Consider the following 24,433-nt stretch of genomic DNA (forward strand, 5'->3'; position numbering starts at 1 on the left):
CTTTTTTATTTTACTTCTTTCAGGGAGAGAGGGGGAGAATGGGCACCCCAGGCCTGTAGCCAGCGTCAGTGCACTCAGACGCATGCGCCTCCTTGTGCATCTGATATCCATGGGTACTCGGAAAGGAACCTGGGTATTTTGGCTTTGCTAGCAAGCACCTTAACCACTAAGCCATCTCTCCAGCCCCGTTACATTTGTTGAGGAATGTTTTTCTTCAAAGACAAAACAAGATTCAGTTAATGTGAACGTGGGGAGGCTTGGTGGGCACCTGCTTCACATGGGGTTCTCTTCCGGAACGCTCGAGTACACCGTGTCCAGAGGCTGCCAGTGACAGCTCGACAGAGAGTCGTACACTTGTTCACTTCGTGCCATAAACTCCCTGTTTAACTCCTCGATGTCCAAAGGGAGATTTGGATCTACAGAAGCCAATGAGGGACACAGAAAAATAGATTTACACAGCACATACTGGTATGTATTGAAGACAATAAAGATTTTTTTAAAAATTTAAGATTACAAATTTTAAAGCCAGGCGTGGTGGCGCACACCTTTAGTCCCAGCACTCAGGAGGCAGAGGTAGGAGGATTGCTGTGAGTTTGAGGCCACTTTGAGACTATAGAATGAATTCCAGGGCAGCCTAAACTAGATTGAGACCTTACCTCTAAAAACCAAAAAACCAACACAAAAGTCGAACTTGGGCATGTGGGTATACACCTTTAATCCCAGCACTTGGGAGGATCACTGTGTGTTCAAAGCCACCCAGAGACTACATGGTGAATTCCAGGTCAGTTTGGGCTAGAGCAAGACCCTGCCTCAAAAACTTGCTACCCATATATTAATGCTGCTCTCATTTTAGGTTAGAGAAGCTTCTCTTTTCAGATGGAAGTGATCTCTGGGATGACTCAAAGGCACCAGAGAAGTGACAGAGGAGTGTTTAGCATGGAAACATCTCTCCACACCCGCCAAGGCTCAGGGTCCATTGTGGAAGAGGTGGTGGAAAGAATGTAGGAAGCAAGAAGGGCAGGACTCCTTACAATGCACGCCTCCAGACACAAGACGGCCTGATAACCCTGACCTCGTACCTCCTGCTGCTGCTGCAGAAGACCCTCATAGGAGGAAAAGATGCGGACATCAAAACAAGAGATAACTGGGGGAGAGGTTGCAATATTATGGGTAGCTGTAAATTCAAGGCCAGCCTGAACTACAGAGTGAGTTCTAGGTCAGCCTTGGCTGCAGTGAGGCCCTACCTCAACAAATAAAATAAATTCTTGCCCATTATTATGAGAGCATTAGGAGCTGAGGTGTTGGGTGGAATCAATATTAGAGAAGATCACAGAGGTGGGATCCTGTCCTGATGGGACTAGGCTCTTACAGAAGAAGGCCTCAGAGAACCGGGAGCGGTGGGGCACGCCTTTAATCCCTGCACTTGAGAGGCTGTGGTAGGAGGATTGCCGTGAGTTCGAGGCCACCCTGAGACTCCAGGTCAGCCTAGGCTACAGTGAGACCCTACATTGAAAAAAAGAAAAGAAAAAGGCATTAGAGACAGTACTGGGAGAATGTTCAGCAGCTAAAGGTGCTTGCTTGTAATGCTGACAGCCTGGGTTTGATTCCCCTGTACCAATGTAAAGCCAGATGCACAGTGTGGCAAATGCATAAGGAGTCTGCAGTGGCTGGATGCCCTAGCACACCCCCACGCTGCACCTCTCTGTTTGCAAATAAACAGAAATGCATTTTAAAGCACAGTGTGGTGGCAGAGGCCTCTGATACCAGCACTGGGGAGGCAGAAGTAGGAGGATCACTGTGAGTTCGAGGCCACCCTGAGACTGCATAGTGAATTTCAGGTGAGCCTGGGCTAGGACAAGACTCTACCTCAAAAAAAAAAATGTTCTTGAAAAACAAAAAAGACTGCAGAGAGTTTGTACTCTTCAACACGAATGCCAAAGAAGTCATGAGAGGACATTGAGAGGAATGCCACCTCCGTGCCAGATAAAGAGCCCGCACCAGTCTGTGGACTCACACAAGGGAAGGTGTTCTGCCACCAGGGGATGGAGGTGTCAGATTGAAGTCCTGGCCAACCTGCTTGCTGGTGAGGGCGGAGGCCACAAAGGCAGAGCTGGCCCTGCTGCTGTCAGGAATTCGCTGTGGCAGCCACTGCCCTGACCCATCCTCACCATGTGCTCACCTCTTAAAAAGGCGACACTGGGATCAGGTTTCCCCTGTGGGACTTTTAGGAAAGTCACACCCCATAGCCAATAGCAGTTGGGATTGATGGAGGCAACATCTTGACAATGACATAGCAGTCTCCTGCCACCTGGGAATGTCCCTGTTTCCTGCCCCCTGGAAAAGCCCATAGTGATGGCTCCACTGACATCAATCCCACAGAAAGAGTCTGTCAAGCAGGACAAACTACTGAGAAGAGTTTGGGCCACTCAGGTTGGAATTTGCCAGTACGGTCTCTCAGTCTCTGGCAGCTTGGCCGAATGAGGCACCTAGAGACAGGGTCTAGTTTTTATTTATTGATTTTTGTTACTGTTCTTTTGGTTTTTTGGTGGCTCTCCCTCTAGCCTAGGCTGACCTGGAATTCACTATGTAGTCCTAGTGCAGCGTTGAACTCAAGGCGATCCTCCTACCTGTGCCTCCCGAGTGCTGGGATTAAAGACGTGCGCCACCACGCCCGGCCAGGCACACTTTGTTCTGAACCGCTTTCTTACCTTACCTTCTCGTGTGTCTTCATCATGGTCTTCACTTGGAGCTGTGGTTTCCTCAAAGAAAGCCAGAAGCTTAAAGGAACAACATTTAAATTTTGAATTAATATTTGCTTCCTTGGGAGGAAAACCTAGCTCTATACAATATCTAAAACACAAAACTCTTGCTGAAATAAATGTTTTGGAATTTCAACTGGAAGGCTCCTTAATTTTTTTTTTCTTTTTGGCTTTTGAGGTAGGGTCTCACACTAGCCCAGGTTGACCTGGAATTCACTGTGTTGTCTCAGGGTGGCCTTGAGCTCATGGTGATCCTCTGACCTCTGCCTCGTGAGTGCTGTGATTAAAGGTGTGCGCCACCACACCTGACCACACTTCCCCTTCCCCCCCCCCTCTTGTTTTTGAGGTAGGGTTTCACTCTAGTCCAGGCTGACCTGGAATTCACATTCACTGTGGTCTCAGGGTGGCCTCAAGCTCATTGTGTTCCTCCTACCTCTGCTGGGATTAGAGGCGAGCACCACCAGCCTAGCCTGACCAGACTTCTTACCCCTGCATCAAATCGCTTACTCTCCACCTAAACAGCAGCTTTCCTTCCAGAAGCCGATCTGCAAGGTCTCCATGGCCTGTTCTCACTGTCCCACACCCAGGGCTCAGCTGAAGAGCAGGATGTTGGGTACGGAGGACGTACAGAGAGTGGAGAAACACAAAACTCACTTGTGCTCTGACTTAACGAGGAAGTAAACTCCTGACACACTCCTGATGTCCATCTTGGTCAACCCTGATCTGTTGGCTCCACTAGAACTGCACACACCTCATGTGCACCCTGAGTTTGTCTGCTGGGCAACGTCCTTACGCATGCACAGCTGTTCCAGGGAACCCCCGAACCAGGAAGGCTTTGCACCTAGCACCAGAGCGTAGTTAAGCCTCCTTGCTAGTCAGAACAAGACTCACTGTCTCTCATTCAAGCATGTCCTGGTTTGGAAAATAAAAGGAATCAGTAACCAGCGCAATCATACTATTGCACTGTGTCCATTTTTTTCTGTTTAAAATGGTAAAGAGCTGGGCGTGGTGGCTCATGCCTATAATCCCAGCACTCAGGTGGCAGAGGTAGAAGGATTGCCGAGAGTTCGAGACAACCCTGAGACTATAGTGAATTCCAGGTCAGCCTGAACTAGAGTGAGACCCTACCTTGAAAAAGGAAAGTGAATGTATACATTGTCCCTGTAATGATGTGATTTGAGTACAGAATAGGATAAATTTACGCTATGTACCAATACCAACTGTTTGAAGAGAGGGAAGGTCAGCAGCATGAGGAGAGACAGAGGAGGAATGGGCCGGCGGGGCCTCCAGCTGCTCCAGATGCGTCTTTGTGAATTCGCAGGGGCTGCCGGCCCTGGCATGACCGTTGAAAACATACAGGAAAATAAAATGTGCCAATCCCAAAAGTTTTTCAAAAGCCTCAGTACCTAAAAGTAGGTATTGGGAAAACCCCAAGCTGAGCTAAAGTGTAGAGACATGACTTCTAACAAGACATTTTATATGATGGTCGCACATAAAAGAGTTAAAACATGAAAAAAGCTTAAGCACAAAAAGAAATCTAGCTAGTTTGTAAGTTTCTGAAACCACAGGTCTAGATATAAATTCAGCCTTCACATTACAGCAAAGTCCATCACACAACGCTGGGCACTGTGCACATTCGCAAACCGCCTGGGAGAGGCCATTCATAACGTTTAACTGCAATACCCGTTCCCTACTGCCTGCCACCACCAAAGGAAAGCCACAAAGCCATGGTACTCAGACACAAGAAACTGTATCATCAGTTGTGGAAACAGGGTCTTCCTATGTAGCCAGGCTATCATCCACTCCTGACACTTCTGCCTCAGCCTCCCAAGTGCTGGGACTGCAGATGTGTGTCCCCACGTGAAGGTGGCTGGGAATCATTTGATTGAAGGGTTTGGTTTTGGTATGGGGCTGCGTGACGTTAAGCATCATCTCTACCCCACCTGTTCCTCTTTAACCTCTGCGCAGATGCAAGAAGCAGAACAGAAAGGAAGCTCAGTGATCCTGTTAGCGAGCGCAGGACGAAGAAGGGAGGACTCCAGTCTACCCGATGGCGCTGTCTTCAGAGGGGAGAGAATAGAGGCGGCTTTCTCTTCTCTCAATATACTTCAAATATATATAAGTATATTTATAACACATACATATTTATATATACTTATCTAGCCACTGCAATCTCCAGATGTATGTGCCATCTTGTGCATCTAGTTTTATATGGGAACTGGGGAATTAAACTGGGTCCTTAAGCTTTGCAAGCAAGCGCCTAACCGCTGAGCCATCTTTGCAAGCTTACTGCTCATGTCATTTGTGTGGTTTAGAAATAGCACTTTATCCAGGCATGGTGGCACATGCCTTTAATCCCAGCGCTCAGGAAGCAGAGGTAGCAGGATGTCCGTGAGTTTGAGGCCAGCCTGATTAGTGAATTCCAGCTCAACCTGGGTTAGAGCAAGACCTTACCTCAAAGAACCAAGGAAAACTGTCTTTATAAAGAGTTAAAGAGTGTTCAAGTTCCAAACAAACCCCAAAGTTCTTTTTTTTTTTTTTTTTTTTCATCCCATGCAGGGACTCAGTACAGCCCAGGATGATCTGGAACTCACTATGTAGCTCTAGGCTGGCCTTGACTCCCCATGATCCTCCTACCTCTGCCTCCTGAGTGCTAGGGTTAAAGGCATGCACCTACTTGCCCAGTCCCCAAAATTCTGTTGTTCCTGGCCTATTTTAAGTGTTATTAAACTCTATTTTTCTTTTTCTTTTTTTTCTTTTTAGGTTATTTTGAGGTAGGGTTTCACTCTGATCCAGGCTGACCTGGAATTCACTATGGAGTCTCAGGGTGGCCTCGAACTCAGGGCGATCCTCCTACCTCTGTCTCCTGAGTATTGGGATTAAAGGCGTGCGCCACCACGCCTGGCAAACTCTATTTTTCAATAATGAAAATTTAATAGCAAAAGTAAGGCCAGGCCATGATTTCCCGAGTCTACTATTTTGCTTTTGGGAGTGGAGAGTCAGGGAGAGCTGAAGACATTTGCCTGTCTCGAAGGAAAGGACAGGAATATGCCTGCATTGCCGAGCACAGGACTGACTCCTCCCAGGAGGGTTACCTCTGGCGTGACCCAGGGTCCAGGCGGGGGCTCAGGGGTCTCAGGGGTCTCGTGCGCAAGGAGGCGGGGTCCAGTCCCGTCTGCTGTGTAGACACAGCCGCAGCAAGGAAGCGAGAAAGAACCATGCGGTTGCTCATACCAGCTGTCGTAGTGGTGACCTGGGGGGCTGGCCTGGACCTCCAGATTCTCTCTAGTGACAGAGAAGAGGACAGCAGTGGCAATCACCAGCCAGGACACAATCCCCTCCACCCCCCCTCACACTTTCCAAGAAGTTTCAAGTAAGGCTAATTCTACTTCGGTGGTTTAAAAACACCCAGGTTCAATGCCGTACCCTGGAGGTAGCCAGAGGCTTTGTATTAGAACATTGATGGGTTCTCATTATTATTATTGTTATTTTGGTTTCTCGAGGTGGCGACTCCCCCTAACCAGGTTGACCTGGAATTCACTATGTAGTCTCAGGCTGGCTCAAACTCACAGACATCACCTACCTCTGCCTCCCAAGTGCTAGGATTAAAGGTTTGCACCACCATGCCCACCTGGCCTTTCTTTCTTCTTTTTTCTTTTGTTTTTTTGACGTAAGGTTTCATTCTAGTCCAGGCTGACCTAGAATTCATTGTGTATTCTTAGAGTGGCTTCGAACGCACGGTGATCATCCTACCTCTACCTCTTGAATGCTGGGAGTAAAGGGGTGTGCCGACATGACGGCTTAAATCCTTTTATTTGTTGAGACAGAGAGAGAGAGAGAGAGAGAGAGAGAGAGAGAGAGAGAGAGAGAGAGAGAGATTGGGAGAGAGAGAGAGAATGGAATGCCAGGGCCTGTAGCCACTGCAAACGAACTCAGATGTTTGTGCCCCCTTGTGCACCTGGCTTATGGGGGATCTGTAGAATCAAACTTGGGTACTAAGGTTTCACAGGAAAGCTCCTTAACTGCTGAGCCATCTCTCCAGCCCTGGCCTTTTATTTTTAAAGTAGAAAAAAAAATTAAAATAAAACCTCACTCACCTTTGCCAGTAATGATAAATGTTACCTTGTTGAATGATCTCAAAGCCTCCAAAATTCTCACATCTGGCCATTTCTGCAGAAACTTTACAAAAGACTGAACCTGCAGTTTCTATCCCCGGGATAATAATTCTCACTGACTGGCCAATCCTTCCTTCTCACAACTATCCACAGAAGGAGGTCATTGTATTTAATGGCAATTCTTGCTGGGAAAATAACTGCTTGTCTTTCCCGACAATGGGGAGAAGGTGTAGGGAAACCAGTATTGCACTGGAGTCACCTGGGAAACCCTTTCTGGGTTCCAGCCACCAGCATCTCCCCAAATATCCGAAGTGAGGAGATCTCAGTATTGTGTGTGTGTGTGTGAGTGTGTGTGTGAATGTGTGTGTGAGTGTGTGTGTGAGTGTGTGAGTGTGAGTGTGTGAGTGTGTGTGAGTGTGTGTGAGTGTGAGTGTGTGTGAGTGTGTGAGTGTGTGTGAGTGTGTGAGTGTGTGTGAGTGTGTGAGTGTGTGTGTGAGTGTGTGTGTGTGTGTGTGTGTGTGAGTGTGTGTACTCTGCTGAAGCCAGGCCTCTCACTCTCCCTCCTGCTGCTATGAGAGGGGAAAATGAAATTTTAGTAACTACGACCTCAAGACCAATATCTCAATCTGATGTTTCCTCCCCAGAGATCGGCTAAGAGTGACCATTGGAACCAACACCTCCCGGCTTTCGCTTCGATCCGCTGCTACTGAAGGAATCCCAGCTAGCTGCACAGCCGAAGGGAGATGACGTCACACTGCGCCACTGCAGACACAAGGGAATGGTTTCCGGAACTGCTTTGGTCTTTTTACTCATTCATGTGTTTATTTCGGGTTTTGAGGTGGGGTCTCGCTCTAGCACAGGCTGACCTGGAATTCAGTGTGCAGTCTCAGGGTGGCCTTGAACTCACAGATATTCCCTACCTCAGCCTCCTCAGGACTGGGGTTAAAGGTGTGTGCCAAAAGACCCCTTTTTTTGTTTGCTTTGTTTTGTTTTCTTATTTTGGTTTATTTTAGGCTGGATCTCACTGTGTCATCAGGCTGGCCTAACTCACAATACTCGGCCTCAGCCTCCCAGTGCTGAGTTCCCTGGGCGTGTTGTTTAATGCCCACTCTGATGCAGCTGGTATGGGGCAGAACCTCAGATCCTCCATTTCTTACTTCCTCCCCACTCCCAAGCCGCAAGCCCCACAGAGTCTGTGTTTCAAAGGGAACGATGGAAACCCGGGCTGTGCTGGTTCGTAACTATTCCCTGTTCAGATACGAATGCATTCTGCATTTACTGTAAACATGGCAAATCAAATCGTGATGAGAGCCGGGCATGCTGGGCGCACACCTTTAATCCCAGCATTTGGGAGACAGAGGTAGGAGGATAACTGTGAGTCCAAAGTCACCCTGGAACTACACAGTGAGTTCTAGATCATCCTGGGCTAGTGTGAGACCCTGTTTTGACAAAAGAACTATAAATAAAATAAACATAATGAATTCTGGTGGTTCGACTATTTAACAATTACTTCCTGAACTCCTTCAGCATACAAAGCAGGTTGCCTCCCTCATCCAGGGAGATTTTATTAATAGCAGCTGCGGTATCAACTGCCAGGTGTATCGGTCTCTCCTTTTTTTGTTGTTTTTAAAAGTAATTTGCAAGTAGAGAGAGAGAATAGGCACATCAGTACTTCTAGCTACTGCAAACAAACTCCAGCCACATGTGCCACTTTGTGCATCTAGCTCTATGTGGGTATTGAGAAACTGAACCCGAGTCTTTAGACTTTGCAGGGAAGTGTCTTAAGCCGCTGAGCCATCTCTCCAGCCCCTGGTTTCCTTTCTTTCTCAGTAACAGACCCTGATTACTGGAGATAGCAACGGGCTCAACAAAGAGACGATATTTCCAGTTTTTGCCGTAGCTGGATGTGTCCTGCTGGGCTGATAAGATGTAAACAGAATTCTCAGGCGGGCTTGAGGAGAGGTGCATGGACAAAGGGACTTGGTTGGACGGGAGGAGGCTCGTCATCCTCCTCCCTCGCCCTAGGCCTGGACAGGGAAACGCTGGGGCACCTGGAGCCAGGATAACTCCCGCTGTCCTGGGAGTCGTGACGTGGAGGGAGGCGGCACAGCACTGGCAGCTGACTGACCCATTACTGGACCCAAGTTTCGTTTTCTAACATTTATTTATTTGCAAACACAGGAGATAGAGAGAGAAGGGGTGTACCAGGGCCTCTGCAGTGCAAACAAACTGCAGATGCATGCACCACTTTGTGCATTGGGCTTTACCTGGGAACTGGGGCGTTGAACCCTGGCCATCAGACACTGAAACTGAGTGCCTTAACCATTGAGCAATCTCCCCAGCCAATGCTTGGTCAAACTTAAGTCAGGTCTGCGAATCTTCTTCTGAACCCATCTTGGTTGTTTGTTATTCAGTTTTTTCTTTATTTTTTTAAAATGATTTATTTATTTGCAAGCAAAGGATACAGAGACAGAGGAAGCACTATGGGAGCACCAGGGCCCTGTGGTGTCCATACTTCTGACTCAGTTTTGACAAGAGAGCCTCCCTAAGTCAGTTTAGTCAAATCGTCTCATCCTGAGATGTGCTCATTCGCAGTAATAGATCAGCTCTGTTCCAACCAAATCACCCAGGAGGCGTTGGATCGCCGTAGCCTGCCTTCAGCAAGAATGCTGGGAGAAGCAGGACGTGCTGACACACGCCTTTAATCCCAGCATGGGAGTCAGAGGCAGGAGGACACCATGAGTTCCAGGACTCCGTGAGACTTCATAGTGAATTCCAGGTCAGCCTGAGCTAGTGAAACCTCTACCTTGAAAAACCAAACAAACCAACCAAACAAACAAAACAATAAATAAACAAATAAAAGAATGCTGTCAGGGGCTAGAGACATGGCTTAGTAGTGAAGCTAAAGGCCCCAGGTTCAATTCCCCAGTACCCAAGTGAGCCAGATGCACAGGGTGGCATGTACGTCAGGAGTTCATTTGCAGTGGTTGCAGGTCCTGGGCTTCCTATTCCCTGACTTCCCTTTTTTTCTCTCAATCTCTCTCTCAAATAAATAAAATGTTTAAAAAGAGTGCTGTTGGGTTGCTTCCATCAGTAGTTCCTGACCTCTGATGCTGCCTCCCCCTCCCCGCTCTGCTGCGTGGTGAGTCTCCCCGTTGTCCAGGCTGGTGGCGCAGTTGTGTCCCATCTCCCACTGCGAGACCACCTGCGTGGTCCTCCATAAAGTCCTCATTACCACGCTTCCGCAAATCCCAGAGAATTTCTTTTCTTTCTTCTTCTTTTTTTTTTTCCTTTTTGTTTTCTGAGATAGGGTCTCACTCTAGTTTAGGCTGACCTAGAATTAGTCTCAGGGTGGCCTTGAGCTCATGGTGATCCTCCTACCTCTGCCTCCTGAGTACTTGGATTAAAGACTTGCACCATCATGCCCTGAGTGTCTTTTCCCTTTAAAATAATCATTTTTAAAATTTATATACTAGAACTAGAAGAATGGATTAATGGGGGTGAAAAGGCCCAAAGTGTGGTAGCTTGGGAGATTGAGTAAAGGAAAGGTGGAGGCAAGGCTAATCAAAATCTGAGAGGATATAAATAAATCAAATGGAATCCTTCAGTTTTGGATAATGGAGCAATCAGGAGCAGTAGATCATTGCTAGATAATTTTCAGTGGCAGGGCTGGGATGCCTTCCAGTGAGTTGTTGGCCAGGGCGGTCCCTGATACCCCAAAAATATTATAGGCCATTGCCGAGGCCCTTGGTTTCCCACCAGGAATAGATGGTAAGACACTTTTGCTGAAGACTCCACATACATGGGCTGCAAGGGCAGGGAGAAATCCTGCGGGAACTGAGCTGATAACCTCCTCCATTTAGACCAGCTGATAGAAAGCTGGAAGAAGCCACTCTACATGCAGTTCAATGGGAGAAGATACACCACCAGTGAAGATACTCAACAGTGGACACTGCAAGCCTTATAATTGGCCAGCCAAGCCAAATGAGCCAACAGGTGCAATAATGGCATGTCTGTCATGGTGGAATCCAACTGCCCTCCAATTGGACTGGAGGCCCGCTCCAAGGGAGGAAATACATCCCTGATACTGAAAACTTAAAACAGGGGTAGCCATGATCCCTAGGGTTGTAACATCTGCTAATGTGTGGATAAGTGCATATGCTATGCTTACCAAACTGCCTGGTAAGCACTTCTCTTAATATTCATAACCTTATATTTATGCTATTTTAACTTTGGATAGACAATCTTCTCTGTTCAGATGGCAGTGACCTTGGGACAACTCAGAAGGTATCATGGTGATGGAAAGAAGTGACTGGAGTAATGAGTAACATCTCGATCACAACTTCCAAATTTCTGGGTCTAATGCGGAAGAAGTGGGAGAAAGAATATAAGAGCCAAAGGAAGGGTAGGACTCCTCACAACGTGCTCCCTCCAGACAAAAATTGTCCTCGATATCCATGACCTCATAGTGCCTGACACTACCTACACAAGACCATGATAAGAGGAGGGAAGGATCATGGCATCCAAATAGAGGAGAGACTTACTGAGATGGGGAGTGGATGTGATGGAGAATGGAATTTCAAAGAGAAAAAGTGGGGGGAGGGAGGGCATTACCATGGGATATTTTTTATATTCATGGAAAATGTTTAGTAAAATTGAGAAAAAAATTATTTACTAGAAAGAAAGAGATTAGGTATAGCAGGGCATTCAAACAGTGCAAACAAACTTCAGGCACACAAGCCACGTTGTGCATCTGGCTTATGGGGGTCCTGGGTGATTGAGCCTGGGGCCTTTGGCTTTGCAGGCAAATTTCATAACCACTAAGCCATCTCTGTGGAATATAATAGGTAGTCTCAGGTTGGCCTCGAACTCACAGTGATTCTCCTACACCTGGCTCCCCAGTGGTGGAATTAAAGGTGAGCTCTGCCACGCCCGGCTCCTTCTTTGCTTTTTACAACATATTTATCTATTTATTTATTTGAAAGACAAAGACAGTGAGAGAATGAATGACAGCTGGGCATGGTGGTGTGTGCCTGTAATCCCAGCACTTGTGAGGCTGAAGTAGGATTGCTGTGAGTTACAGGCTAGCCTTGAAAAAAAGAAAGCCAGCGAGTGAGAGCAGAAGAAAGTTTAGGAATGAGTGCACCAGCAAATGAACTCCAATTGTAGGTGTCACTTTGTGCATATGGCTTTACATGTATACTGGGGAATGAAACCTGACTGACTGAGCCATTTGCTCAATGCCCTCTTATGACATTTTTTGTTGTTTTTTTAAAGTAGGGTTTTGCTCTAGCCCAGGCTGACCTGGCATTCACTATGTAGTTTCAGGCAGGTCTCAGACTCATAGTGCACCTGGTACCTCTGCCTCCCGAGTGCTTGGATTAAAGGCATGTGCCACTGTGTCCAGGTTACTGTTATGAGTTATAATTTGAGGAACGTCCAACAGACTGGCCTTTTAAAAAATCTTTATTTATTTATTTATTTAAATATTTTGATTTTTTTTTATTTATTTGAGAGCGACAGACACAGAGAGAAAGACAGATAGAGGGAGAGAGAGAGAATGGACGCACCAGGACTTCCAGCCTCTGCAAACGAACTCCAGACGCGTGCGACCCCTTCTGCATCTGGCTAACGTGGGACCTGGGGAACCGAGCCTCGAACCGGGGTCCTTAGGCTTCACAGACAAGCGCTTAACTGCTAAGCCATCTCTCCAGCCCAATATATATTTTGATTCTTTGAGGTAGGGTCTCACTCTAGCCCAGGCTGACCTGGAATTCACTATGGAGTCTCAGGGTGGCCTAGAACTCACAGCAATCCTCCCACCTCTGCCTCCCGAGTGCTGGGATTAAAGGCATGCGCCACCACGCCCGGGTTGGCCTTTTTTTTTAAATGAGAGAATTGGCATGACAGGGCCTCCAGTTACTGTAATCGCAACTCCTGACACCTTGTGTGCACGTGTGAACTTTTCTATACAACAGCTTGTGTATCTGTCACAAACCGTCACTTCCCACTCCCGGCTTCTGGAAGGAATACTTTCATTCATGAATTTTATGAGACATAAGATCAAACATCTTATGATAGAAAAATAAAAATTAACATACCTCGGACTGGAGAGATGGTTTGGTGGTTAAAGCACTGGCCAGCAAAGCCACAAGACCCTGGTTTGATTTCCCAGGGCCCATGTAAACCTGATGCACAAGGTGGTGCATGCATCTGGAGTTCATTTGCAGAAGCTGAAGGCCCTGGCGTGCCATTACCTCTTCCTCTCGGCACCTTTCTCATTCTCAAATAATAACAATAAATAAAAATGTAAAATATTAACCTAACTCCAAAGAAAAACTCCGACTTGTTTCCAGCAGAGAGCTCCATGTTTGCCTCCCTGTCACATCTTACCCGTGTCAAATTCAGAATGGGTCCTGGAAAGTGTAAAAGACCACGTGTGTTATGTTATACTAGACTCCTTGTGTATTTATTAGAGTATTTATTGGAGGATTAAACGGAAGCTATGTCATCTAATGTAAGTGAACACGTCCGCTCTGCGCTGCGGTGCTGCCCCCCAGAGGCAGCGGTCGGCGCTGCAGCAGCAAAGAGGGGGCGGCGCGTTCGCAGCAAGGACTCGCCGGCAGATGGCGCCGTGCACAGCCCGTGCTTACCTGCAGGAGAGCCAACTTTTGGGCAGGACCAGATTCCCAGCTCCTGCGTCTCCTGGGGGCTGCGGCGGCCCCGCTTCTTCTCCAGCCATGGGCGGCCTCCCCGAGGTCACTGCTCAGGTCCTGTCGTCCTCCAGGTGCCATTCCGGCCACAGCCATGACAACTCCGGCTGCAGAGCCCGAGAGCAGGAGCCGCTGCGCCCCGCTCCCTCCGTAGCATCCTCTGCAGTGTGGCAGATGGACCCTGGGCAGGATGCAGGGGTTGATGGGGGAGCTGGAGGCTGTGCCATGCGCGGCCCAAGGTCACCCCTGGTTCCCTGTGCCTTCCTCCAACTGCTTCCGCGACACGCCCACTGCTCTGTCCATGGTCCTGAAAGCCTCTCAGTCATATCCGTGGGGCTGAATGGGCGACCAGAGTAACCTGGTGGCAAGCTCTAAGGCCATGAGGGACTGTCTCAGAATGGTGACACTCTGCTTAGAATGGGCGTGGTGTCGCACGCCTTTCATCGCAGCTCTCAGAGGCACAGGCAGGAGGACCACTGTGTGTTGGAGGCCAGCCTGCGACTACATTGTGAATTGTGAATTCCAGGTCAGCCTGGGATAGCGTAAGACCTTAAGTTAAAAAAAATTTTACCTATACTTTCTTTTTTTTTTTTTTTTGGTTTTTTGAGGTAGGGTCTCACTCTAGCCCAGGCTGACCTGGAATTCACTGTAGAGTCTCAGGGTGGCCTCGAACTCATGGCGATCCTCCTACCTCTACCTCCCATGTGCTGGTATTAAAGGCGTGTGCCACCACGCCCGGCTTACCTATACTTTCAAAAGACCCTCATAATAGGAGCAAAAGACGATGACATCCAAATTAAGAGGTACTAACTGAGGGAGGGGATATGATGGAGAGTGGAGTTGTGAAGGTGAAAATGAAGGAGAAGCAGGAAATATCCTGGTTTATTGTCTGTAAGCATAGAAGTTGTTAATAAAATAAATAAACGCACCTGGGCTGGAGAGTGCCCAGTGGTTAAATGGCTTGTCTGCACAGCCAAAGACCCAAATTCAGTTCCCCAGTTCCCACATTTAGCCAGATGGTTAAGGTGTCACATATGTCTGGAATTCGTTTGCAATGGCTGGAGGCCCTGGATTGCCCATTCTTTGTTTCTTTCTCTTAGTGCTCTCAAACAATAAAAGTTGCATAATATTAAAACTTCACCCTAACATGTGTTTGTCCTCCACAAGCACCAGCATGTGTACACACACACACGCGCGTAGACACAAGCACACGCACACAATGCGCATCCCGGCTTAGAACCCCTGAGAATGCTTTAATCCCCGGCTCCTGCCGTCATCCCAGGCTGACTTGTCACAGCTCCGCTCACACGTCTAACTCGTCTCCTGGCTGACTTCACGCACCTTGAAGGGGGAGACATTTCTTTTTTTGTCTAACATTTTAATTTTTATTTATTTACTTACTTGATATAGAAAGAGGGACAAGTGAGAGAATAGGCATGCCTGGGCATCCAGCCACTTCAAAGGAACTGCATGTGTGTGCGCCACTTTGTGGATCTGGTGAGTGTGGGTCATGGGGAATCGAACCTGGGTCCTTAGGCTTTGCAGGCTAATGCCTCAACCGCTAAGCCATCCCTCCAGCCTTGGACATTTCTTACAATTTTCCCCCAGCCACAGGAAGACTACCAGGTGGGGAAACAAGGACTCCATACTGGCCTGTTGAGACCTCAGGATGATGGACTGACCTCGATCATCAGTAGGCACCCCTGTGAAAACAAATATCCCAACCTCTTTCTCGTCAGGACTGTCAGGATGCGCAAAGCCTGTGTTCCACTGGCAGCGCTGATGCATCCTCTCTGAACAGCTCTCTAAGGTCTCACGGGTCCCTGACTCTCAGAGAGGAAGAGACAGCCTCTGACAGTGACTTAAAAACATGTTGCAGCCAGGCTTCCCAGCTTGGACCACCTGCTTCCTGGAGGGTGGTAAGTCACCTGGGCCTCTCAGCCCTGAGGCTGTGTAAGTTAGGGTGAACTCCAGGAGTCAACAGCACACATGAGCCTCTGAGCTCTGAGTAGGCCAGAGGCAGCCTCCAGCTCAGGGTGTCACAGTACAGCAAGCAGAGTGACAGCCCCTGCTCAGTCCCTCTCTGAACCTGTCCAGCATCTCCCTCTGCTGCTGCATTAAGAGCCAGTCCTGGATGGGCTGGTCCTTCAGTGGCTCAGAAGCCAGCAGCCCCGGCGCTGTCCACGGTTCTGGGTTTGGAAGGCAAACCAGAAAAGTCCTAAACAGCCAAGTGCAGAGAAGGCCCCGGGCAGCAGGTGGGAAAAGGAGCAGCTGAGTGTAGTGAGCCTCATCCCGCCGCTTACCACGACTCTACACAGGACACCGTGCCTTCATTCCCATTGTAAAGAATATGCCTGCAGCGTCTGCACGGAGGACAGGGAAGGACTCCATAGTTACAGCAAGAATGGTGACTCCAGTTCTCTGCTGAGTGACCAGTAGTGGCAGAATCGGCCCTGGGTCCCAGAAGAAGGGCCAACTGAGAAGATGGAAGGACAAGTCGCAGCAAGGGGAGCCTCATGAAGGGCTCCTTGGACAGAAAGCTCTCAGAAAGCAGCTGTTGTAAATGGATTTACTCCTCGTCAGATTCTGAACCCAAACCCATGTGACAAGTCTCATGCAGACTCTCCTAATGCCTCTTCTGTGAAGGACATATCTGCAAACCTCACTGTAAATGCTGGCCTTAGGGTTAATTTGTCATCCGGAGCTCATGAGGGCCAGACGTGTGTACTGCGTCCAACGTGTGATGCAATCAGCCTGCCCCCAAAAACACACCTCCCTCCATCAAGATTCCTCCTCCCAAATTGCCACCAGCTGTGAACCAAGCACTCAAAAGACATGAGTTTGTAGAGAACACCTAACTCAAACCACCACACATACATTATCATGGTCATTATATAAATTGTAATAAATCTTAGGATCTCTTACAGAATCTTTTCATCTTCTTTTCCTCCACTTCTTCATCTTGGTCCTTAGCATTTCATTATATTTAGAATCATCTTATTATATTACTATGAAAGATAAAAATGAGCATGCTGTTTGGGTAGTATTGAGATTTATTGAATTTTATGCTGCCAGTTGCCTTATGTGCATGGCTGCTCTCGCTTCACCTTGTCTTGTGTTACGGAAGAGATTTGCAATGTGACAAGGGGGTGTGATGCAGACCGGGCCCTACCATCCTTGGGCCTCGACTTCTTGTCCCTTTCACGAGAACACCCACTCATGGGTGTGGCACAACACGGGCAGCCTTCTGGGAAAACACGGCCATGATTGACGTCACAAGTGGGTGACACAGGCCTCTCCCCTCCGACCCTAACATGAACACAGCTTTCTCTCTGCTCCTCCTGAGGTGGAGCTACCGCAGCCATGTCCTTGAGAAGAGTCAGTCTGTGGGGGTCATCTCTGAGTAGGTGGCACCACTGTTAGGTGGACTGGGCCATGCTGCAAACCTGTGCCCAAGTCCACAGGTGTGGGACTCCTTGTCCCTGAGCGCAACGCCATCATGGGTGGCTGTGAAATGTGATTGAGTCAGTTTACTTGGCCAAGCAGAGAGAGAGGAAGGAGCCCCAAGTAATGGCCAAGGGGATCGTGAGTCCCCCTCCTCCTGCTTCCTGCGTGGGCAGAACTGAGCTGGCAGACTTCCTTGGTGGCAGGCCTGGCAAGCTTCCTGGATGCACCACAGCACTGCATTCTCCATGAACCAAGTCATGCCTGTCTCCATCAATACAGCCAACCTGTATGCACTGGGACCTAGCGCACTTTCCCATGGAATTCATTTAAAGTTCAGTTCCCACTGGAACTGTGGGATTCTCCATCTCTCGCCGCCCTCCACACAGAGGCGTCTGCTCTCTCTTGCTTTCTTCCCGCCTCCCTCTGCAATCAAATCAGGCAGAGGCGGGGCAGGTGCCACGTCCTCCTGGGCAGAAAGGACCAGGGCCAGCATCTCCCCCATCTGGGCCGAGGGTCTGGGTTCCCCAGTGGCTCCTCCAGAGGCCAGTCCGTGAGGAAGAACTGGCTGTGAGGAGGCACTGGGTGCATGAGGGTGCAGCCGACCCTGGGTGCTGAGGAACTGGCAACTCGGGAAGCTTGTCCAGCAGGGCAGCTGTGAGCTATGCCCGGGCAGCAGGACCTGGGGGGCAAATAAAGGAGGTGGAAGGACCCCAGTCACCGCCTGCCCAGCCTCCTTCCCCGCCTCGGCCAACCCTGCCTGGGTGACCTCACATCTGTCACACCGTCCTGAGGTGACGACATGGCAGGGAATGGAAGAGCCGAGCTCTGCCTTGTGCACAGCGGGGCGGGTGATAGACCAGAGAAAGAGACAAACACCCCAGTTTCCGGCAACAAGGAGGCTGTGGGGAGGCGAGGCAGCTTGTCGGGAGCCAGTGCTGGGGACACGGGCCCCAGGCAAGGCCTCTGCTGGGAGGAAGGAATGTGGGCAGGAAGGACGACAGCAGACAAGGGGAATGACAATCGAAATCAAGGTGAGAGGGTGACACTGGCCAAACCTCAGACCACCTCACCCAAGCCCAGAAGCTCCTCTCTTGGCACAAACCCCTTTTATTACCGTCCCTCAGGCACCTCAAAACGATCATGGTGAGGAACCCCAGCCCAGCCTGCTCAGCCTGCTCCCCCCAGGAGCGACTTCCCTGACCCACCTGTGCTCACCTGCCCTGGGGGTCTCACTCCCCACAGGTCCACATGCTGCTCCTACTGGGGGGCACCCTACAGGACTTGGGAGCTCCGGACTACCTGGGGAAAGACGGGTCAAGGTCATGGCCGGGCCACTTATTTGAACAGAAGCTACTTCAGTTCCCTGAGGCTCACGAGCCAAGACTGGACAGTGGGCCGGAGGCGTCACTTCCTAGAGGAGATACCTGATGGCCTGCTGGTGTCGATAAGAGGTGACGTTCAACTGGAGAAAGGACCTGGGCCAGACCACAGTCAGCTACATGGAGCTGCCTGCCACACTGCTGGGCAGATTGGCAAGCTTCGGGCTTCGGTGGACACAAAGCAGCCTAGTCCCCGTGCGTCTCCCCAGAAAGGAGAAGGAGACAGCCCAGTCCCCTGTATCCCCCTCCACAGCACTAGCTGCTTCCCCGGGAGACCCTGACCCGCTCTGTGGAGCCTCGTCAAGGGCTAGCCTGCTGCGCCCGCACGAGGTCAGCCCATGCATGCCGGCGGCACGGCAGAAGGCATGCCCTGAGCAGCATGTGCAGGGAGCTCCTGACTTCTGCCAGGGCAACAACCTCTGATCACTGAACATGGCATATTTTCTTTGCCAGGTCAGACAACATGAACTTGAGGTCAGCACAGAGCCCTTGCCTTGTAGGCAACAATATTAGGCTTGACCACCTGAGGGGAGATCTGCCCCCGACTCTCCTGGCAAGTCCTCCTTGGTGTCCCTAAGACCCACAGCCAGGCCCTGACCAGGGACCAGGAGGCGAAGGACACAATGCAGGGTTTGAGTTCAGAGCAGGATTCTGCTACTTGTCCAAGTGACAAGTGACGGAGGGTGAGAAACTGATGACTCAGACTTCCTTCCAGCTTACCCGCCCTTTCCCAGCTCCACTCACCACTGAATACCATCGACCTCCTGCAGGGCCTCGGTCTCTCCTCGGGCCTGGTCGGAGACGTCATCCTTTAGCAGAGTCAGGGCCACCTTCGTGAGATGAGAAATCTGCCCAGTCTGCAGGAGAAAGCTGACACAGGGCCAGTCAGCCTCGGCTTGTAGGAACACTGAGAGATAGACAGAGGGGGGGGGGGCGGAGGGAGGGAAAGGGAAGAAGGGACTGGTCTGCCTGTCACTGGGGAAAGGCCTAGACCCTCAGAGCCACGTGCTCCCCTTCAGTCCTGCGGCTGCAGCTACAGGGCAGCTGACAGACCAAAGGCTTCAGTGAGTGGCAGACGCAGATGTCGTGAGGGACTGTAGCTCAGGCCACAGGGAGAGGAAGGCCTCTCCCCTGAAGCACAATAGGAGGAAAAGGTTTTCCCTGACAGGTGGCTAGAGACTTGCAACTGATACATGATGCCACCTTCGCTGTCCTGGTATGAATAGAACTTGCGTACCAACTAGTCCTTCTTAAGATCAGAAACAGCTCCCTGATTCTTCCTTCTTGTTGTTGTTGTTGTTGTTGTTGTTATTATTATTATTATTATTATTATTATTTTGGTTCTTTCAAGTCAGTTCCTCATTCCATCTCAGGCTGACATGGAATTCACTATGTAGACTCAGGGAGGCCTTGATCTCATGGAGATCCTCCTACCTCTGATTCCCAAGTGCTAGTTTAAAGGCATGTGCCACCTCGCCCAGCCTTTTACCTCATCTTTGATTCCCATATCACCTACATTCTGAGGAGGAGGCGTCAGGTGGTCAGTACCAGCCAGATTTGCTCTGAGTGATATTTCCCATAAACAGCCATACCTGATCTCCTGTGCTGGACCAGGCTATCTGGGCCAGGTGTGTGGTCATTTGCTGCCTGGACTTCAGTTCTTGTTGGTACTTTACGAGGAATCCAGGCTGACCCTCACTCCATGGTCCCAGACCACAGAGCTCATCCCTGAAGCAAAAAGACAAAAAGGAAGGACTCATCGTGACCTTCAAATCTAGAGGACAGATCCTGGGCTGTCCCAGAGCTGCCGTCCACAGTCCTCCCTCTGAAACTTTCCTCCCTTTCTCCACCTCCTTCCCTCCATCCCCAGCCTCTAGGCTTGTCATCTTGTGATGTCTAATTCTCACTCAAATGTCTCAGATGCCACATACGATGATGCTAGAGGCTGATCCTTCTTGAGTGAATGATACAGTAAGTTTCATATGCCATAAACAAATATGAATATTTGCCAGTTGCAAAGGATATTTTTTAAAGCATCAATAACATACAATGTAGAAGTGTGTCATGATCGCCCACCTACCTGGCTTTCTGTGGCTCCATTCTCCTCCCCATAGACTGGAGCCACTTGATTTCGGGAAACTGCTCGTTCTTCCTTTATACAGAAGCAGAGACTTCTGAAGCATCTCCTGATTCTGCTCCTCAGTCTCCTATAGCCGTGGTAAATGTTTTGAATAAACACTCTGCCGGCAGCTTGGGGTGGTGGATCATGGCAGGATGCACTCTTGTGTTCTTCGGCATCTCTGGTGCTCTCCCCCTCAAGTGAGCCTCTGGGACTCATGTGTGATTTATTGGGAGACAAAGAGCTGCTCTTGGATATAATCTCCATTTCTTTGGACACCACAGAGGCCTTTTGATGTGACCCAGGTGTCTGATGGGAGCCAGTGCTACCAGGATTGGTTGGAGACTGGCTTCTTGGGCTGAAATCCTCTGTGTAATTATCATCAGTTTCAATTGGTATGTCACCTAGCCTACTGGAGGTCTCATACTCTGAGGGCACACTGGAGGAGACAGGAGCTGATGTGTCCACTGGTAGTGCATTGCTTCCAGACAAGCTGCTGCTGGGCTCGGCAGAACCGCTCACCTCGGGCACAGCACAGTCAGGCTGTGGGGCACAGATGTCAGGGCAGCTGTGCTTCTGCCTGTCACCAGTGGCTTTCTGGCCGTGTGGCTTGGCAGATATGGCGAGTGTAGGGCGGGCACCTTCGCTGACCGGTCTTCCCAGCAGGGTCCTAACCACACCACTAGAGAACCTCCATGCACTTTGCCCTTCAGCATGTTCTCCCCAGGGACTTTCGTACTTCAAGATCAAGTACGCGGCCATCACGCTGTCGTAGGTCTTGTCGTGTAGCGCCTGCGTGAGCGCGTCGGCACTGTAGCCCAGGATGCTCATCAGGAGAGAAATGCGGTGGTGAGCGCTGTCCACGAGTGTGTCTTTGCAGGGGGGCTGGGCAGGTTTTCCACCAAACGTCAACCAAGGGTGGGTCTTGATGGCATCAATTGCGGGCCTCAACCTGGGGTTAACCGTCAACAGGGTGTGGATGATGTTAACTATGTCACTTGACAGTCCTGAAGGGAGGCCAAGGTCTTTTTGTTTACACGTAACCAAGATATGTTCTTTTAGGTTAGAGCGTGTTACCCCTTTAAACGGGAGGTATCCGGAGACTGAGAAATAGAGTACTATCCCCAGACTCCAGATATCCTGCATCTTGGGATCATAACCCTGACCGTCTAGCATTTCTGGGGCACAGTAAAGGGTTGTTCCACAGAATCGCTTAAGAATCTTGCCAGGAGTGGTTTGAATCGAGAGGCCAAAGTCACAGAGTTTGATATTGTTTTTCTTATCCAGCAAGATGTTGTTGGGCTTGATGTCGCGATGGGCAAATCCCTTGGCATGGCAATGTGCCACAGCCAACACTAGTTGAGAAAACAGTCTCTGGGCCTCCGCCTCTGCCAGTGTGCCCGCTATGAGCACATGATTCAGTAGGGTTCCTCCTGGAGCGTTCTCTATGACCATATACGTAAACTGCTGTGTGTTAATTACGCTGTACAGTCGGACAATGTTGGGATGATCCATGGCTTTCAAGGCAAATAGTTCATTTTCAATTACAGAGCCTTTGTCCTTTTTCACCTTTTTGACAGCCACACAAATATTTGTACGCAGGTGACATGCAAGATTGACCTCAGCAAAACCGCCTTGACCCAGTTTACGTAAAATCTGGTAATCAGAAGTGATGGCCTCCTCTTCATCAGGGGACTTGGCCTTCTGGTCCCCCTCCATCCTGCCTCGTGAATACTGAATAGAAGTTGTCCACACACCACCTCAGGTCTGGGAGGCAAGTGTTTAGTGATGAATACTAACAATAAAAACCCAGAGATCTGGGACTGGAGAGATGGTTTAGTAGTTAAGTTGCTTGCCTGAGAAGCCAAAGGACCCAGGTTCAATTCTCTCCTGGTCCCACATAAGCCAGATGCACAAGGTGGTGCATGTGTCTGGAGTTCATTTGCAGTGATTACAGGCCCTGGCATGCCCATTTTCTCTCTCCCTCTCTCTGTCTCAAATTAAAAAAATAAAATCCCCAGAGACCTGGAGCTGGAGACATGACTTAGTGATTGAAGCATTGGCAAGGCAAGCCAAAGGACCCAGGTTTGATTCTCTATTACACACATAAAAGCCAGATGCACAAGGTGGCACATGTATCTGCACATTGTTTGCAGTGCTTGGAGACACTGCAGCAGCAACTTCTTTCTCTATTTTTCTTTTTTGTTTTTTGGCTGTAGGATCTCACTCTAGCTCAGGCTGAACTGGAATTCACTATGGAATCTCAGGGTGGCCTTGAACTCACAGTGATACTCCAAACTCTGCCTCCCAAGTTCAGAGCTTAAAGTCATGTGCAACCATGTCTGCCTTACACCTTGTCTTTCTATCTGGTTCTCTCTCCCTCCCTCTCTCTGTCTGTAGAAATAAATAAATAAAATATTTTAAAATTCACTGATCTGTCAAAGAACCTGATGCATTTCAAGATCTCTCTCTCTCTCTCTCTCACACACACACACACACAGACACACACAAAAGAAGAGAGCAAACAACTCCAAAGAGAATAAGAACCAGAGGTGAAATCAACAACATGGAAACAAAGCATAAAAGGATCCAAGAAACAGTGTTTGTGATTTGAAAGGATAAGTAAATCTCTTACCAAACTCTTACCAAAGTAACCAAGAGAAAAGATGCAAATTAATAAAAGCAGAAATAAGGATAAGTGAGATGGCTTAGCATTGAAGGCATTTGCCCACAAAGCCAAAGGTCCCAGGTTTGAGTCCCCTGGATGACATAGCTCAGATGTACAAGGTGGTGCATGTGTATGGAGTTTGTTTGCAGTGGCTTGAGGCCCTTGCATGTCCATTCTCTATGTCCCTCTCTCTCTTTCTGACTCTCTCTGTCAAATATATAAATATTTTAAAAAGTAACATCAGAAATGATAGAAAGTGATATTAATATGGACACCACTGAGTTCTAGAGAATCAGCAGGAAATGTTTGGAGAATTAATTCTGCAGTGACTTAAAAACACCTGCAAGAGCTGGGCAATGTGGTGCTCACCTTTTATCCTAGCACTCGGGAGGCAGAGGCAGAATGATCGCCGTGAGTTTGAGGTGATCCTGAGACTACACAAGGAATTCCAGGTCAGCCTGGATTAGAGTGAGACCCTACTCTGAAAAACAACAAAACAAACAAACAACTACAACAGTCAAAAAACCAAAACATCTGCAAGAAAGCAATGTTTAGACACATTATGACCTATGTAAATTTAATCAAGATCATGTAAAACAGCTAAACCAAGCTATAGCAAGAAACAATGTTGGAAAAGCATTGGAAAAAATTTGGCAATAAATAAAAACCCAAGACCAGTCACTTGTAGATTCCACATTAACAGAAAATTACTTAAGAGAGAAAGAGAGAGTGAGGGCATGTGACGGCCTCTGGACACTTAATCCACATGTTTGCCTTTGTATATCTGGCTTTACATGGGTACTAAAATTGTACCCAAGTCATCAGTCTTTGCAAGCAACTGTCTTTAACTGCTGGGCCATCTTACTAGCCCAACATGGCACGTTTAAAGGAGAAAGAACAGGTGTGCCAACATAACTGGTGCAAATTTCCTCATTTTTAGGAAAATTAAATGGAATGGAAGTTGAATGTGTTATGTGTGATATTATCAGTCCTACAAATATCTCCTGTTTTCTCTCATGCAGAATTGGGGGAAGGTGCTCTGTATAAAGAGGTGTGCTTTTGGGCTATCGAAAGGGAAAGGAGAAGGGAGGAGATGTAATGGAGCAGATGAATATGAACAAAATACAGTATAGGCATCTATGGAATTATCATTATAAGATCCCTTATTCTATAAAGTTAATGTATACTAATAAAAGTTTATAAACTAGAAAAGGGGGCTGGCGGATGGCTTAG

The 24,433-nt window shown here is 48.7% G+C and overlaps 1 protein-coding gene across 1 annotated transcript; it reads right to left on the bottom strand.

Annotated features, from left to right (window-relative positions):
• Positions 1-273: 273 nt before the first annotated feature.
• LOC123455536 (putative sperm motility kinase W) lies at positions 274-22,251 on the bottom strand. Its single transcript, XM_045136370.1, has 6 exons — positions 20,946-22,251; positions 19,158-19,320; positions 13,528-13,768; positions 9,980-10,079; positions 1,073-1,144; positions 274-416 (listed from the first exon to the last, which is right to left on the bottom strand). Exons 1-6 carry the CDS (start codon positions 22,249-22,251, stop codon positions 274-276), a joined length of 2,025 nt encoding a protein of 674 aa, XP_044992305.1.
• Between the last annotated feature and the right edge of the window lie 2,182 nt (positions 22,252-24,433).

Source organism: Jaculus jaculus, chromosome 17, assembly GCF_020740685.1.
Source record: "Jaculus jaculus isolate mJacJac1 chromosome 17, mJacJac1.mat.Y.cur, whole genome shotgun sequence".
Taxonomy (NCBI): Eukaryota; Metazoa; Chordata; class Mammalia; order Rodentia; family Dipodidae; genus Jaculus; species Jaculus jaculus.

Excerpts from the sequence above, each read along its gene's own strand:
- LOC123455536 (XM_045136370.1), bottom strand. The coding sequence starts at position 22,251 with ATGGAGGGGGACCAGAAGGCCAAGTCCCCTGATGAAGAGGAGGCCATC. Across the intron at positions 19,321-20,945 it reads CTCAGAGTATGAGACCTCCA|TGTTCCTACAAGCCGAGGCT; the intron begins GTAGGCTAGGTG and ends TCTATCTCTCAG. Across the intron at positions 13,769-19,157 it reads GAGGTCGATGGTATTCAGTG|GGTCCATCTGCCACACTGCA; the intron begins GTGAGTGGAGCT and ends CATCCTGCCCAG.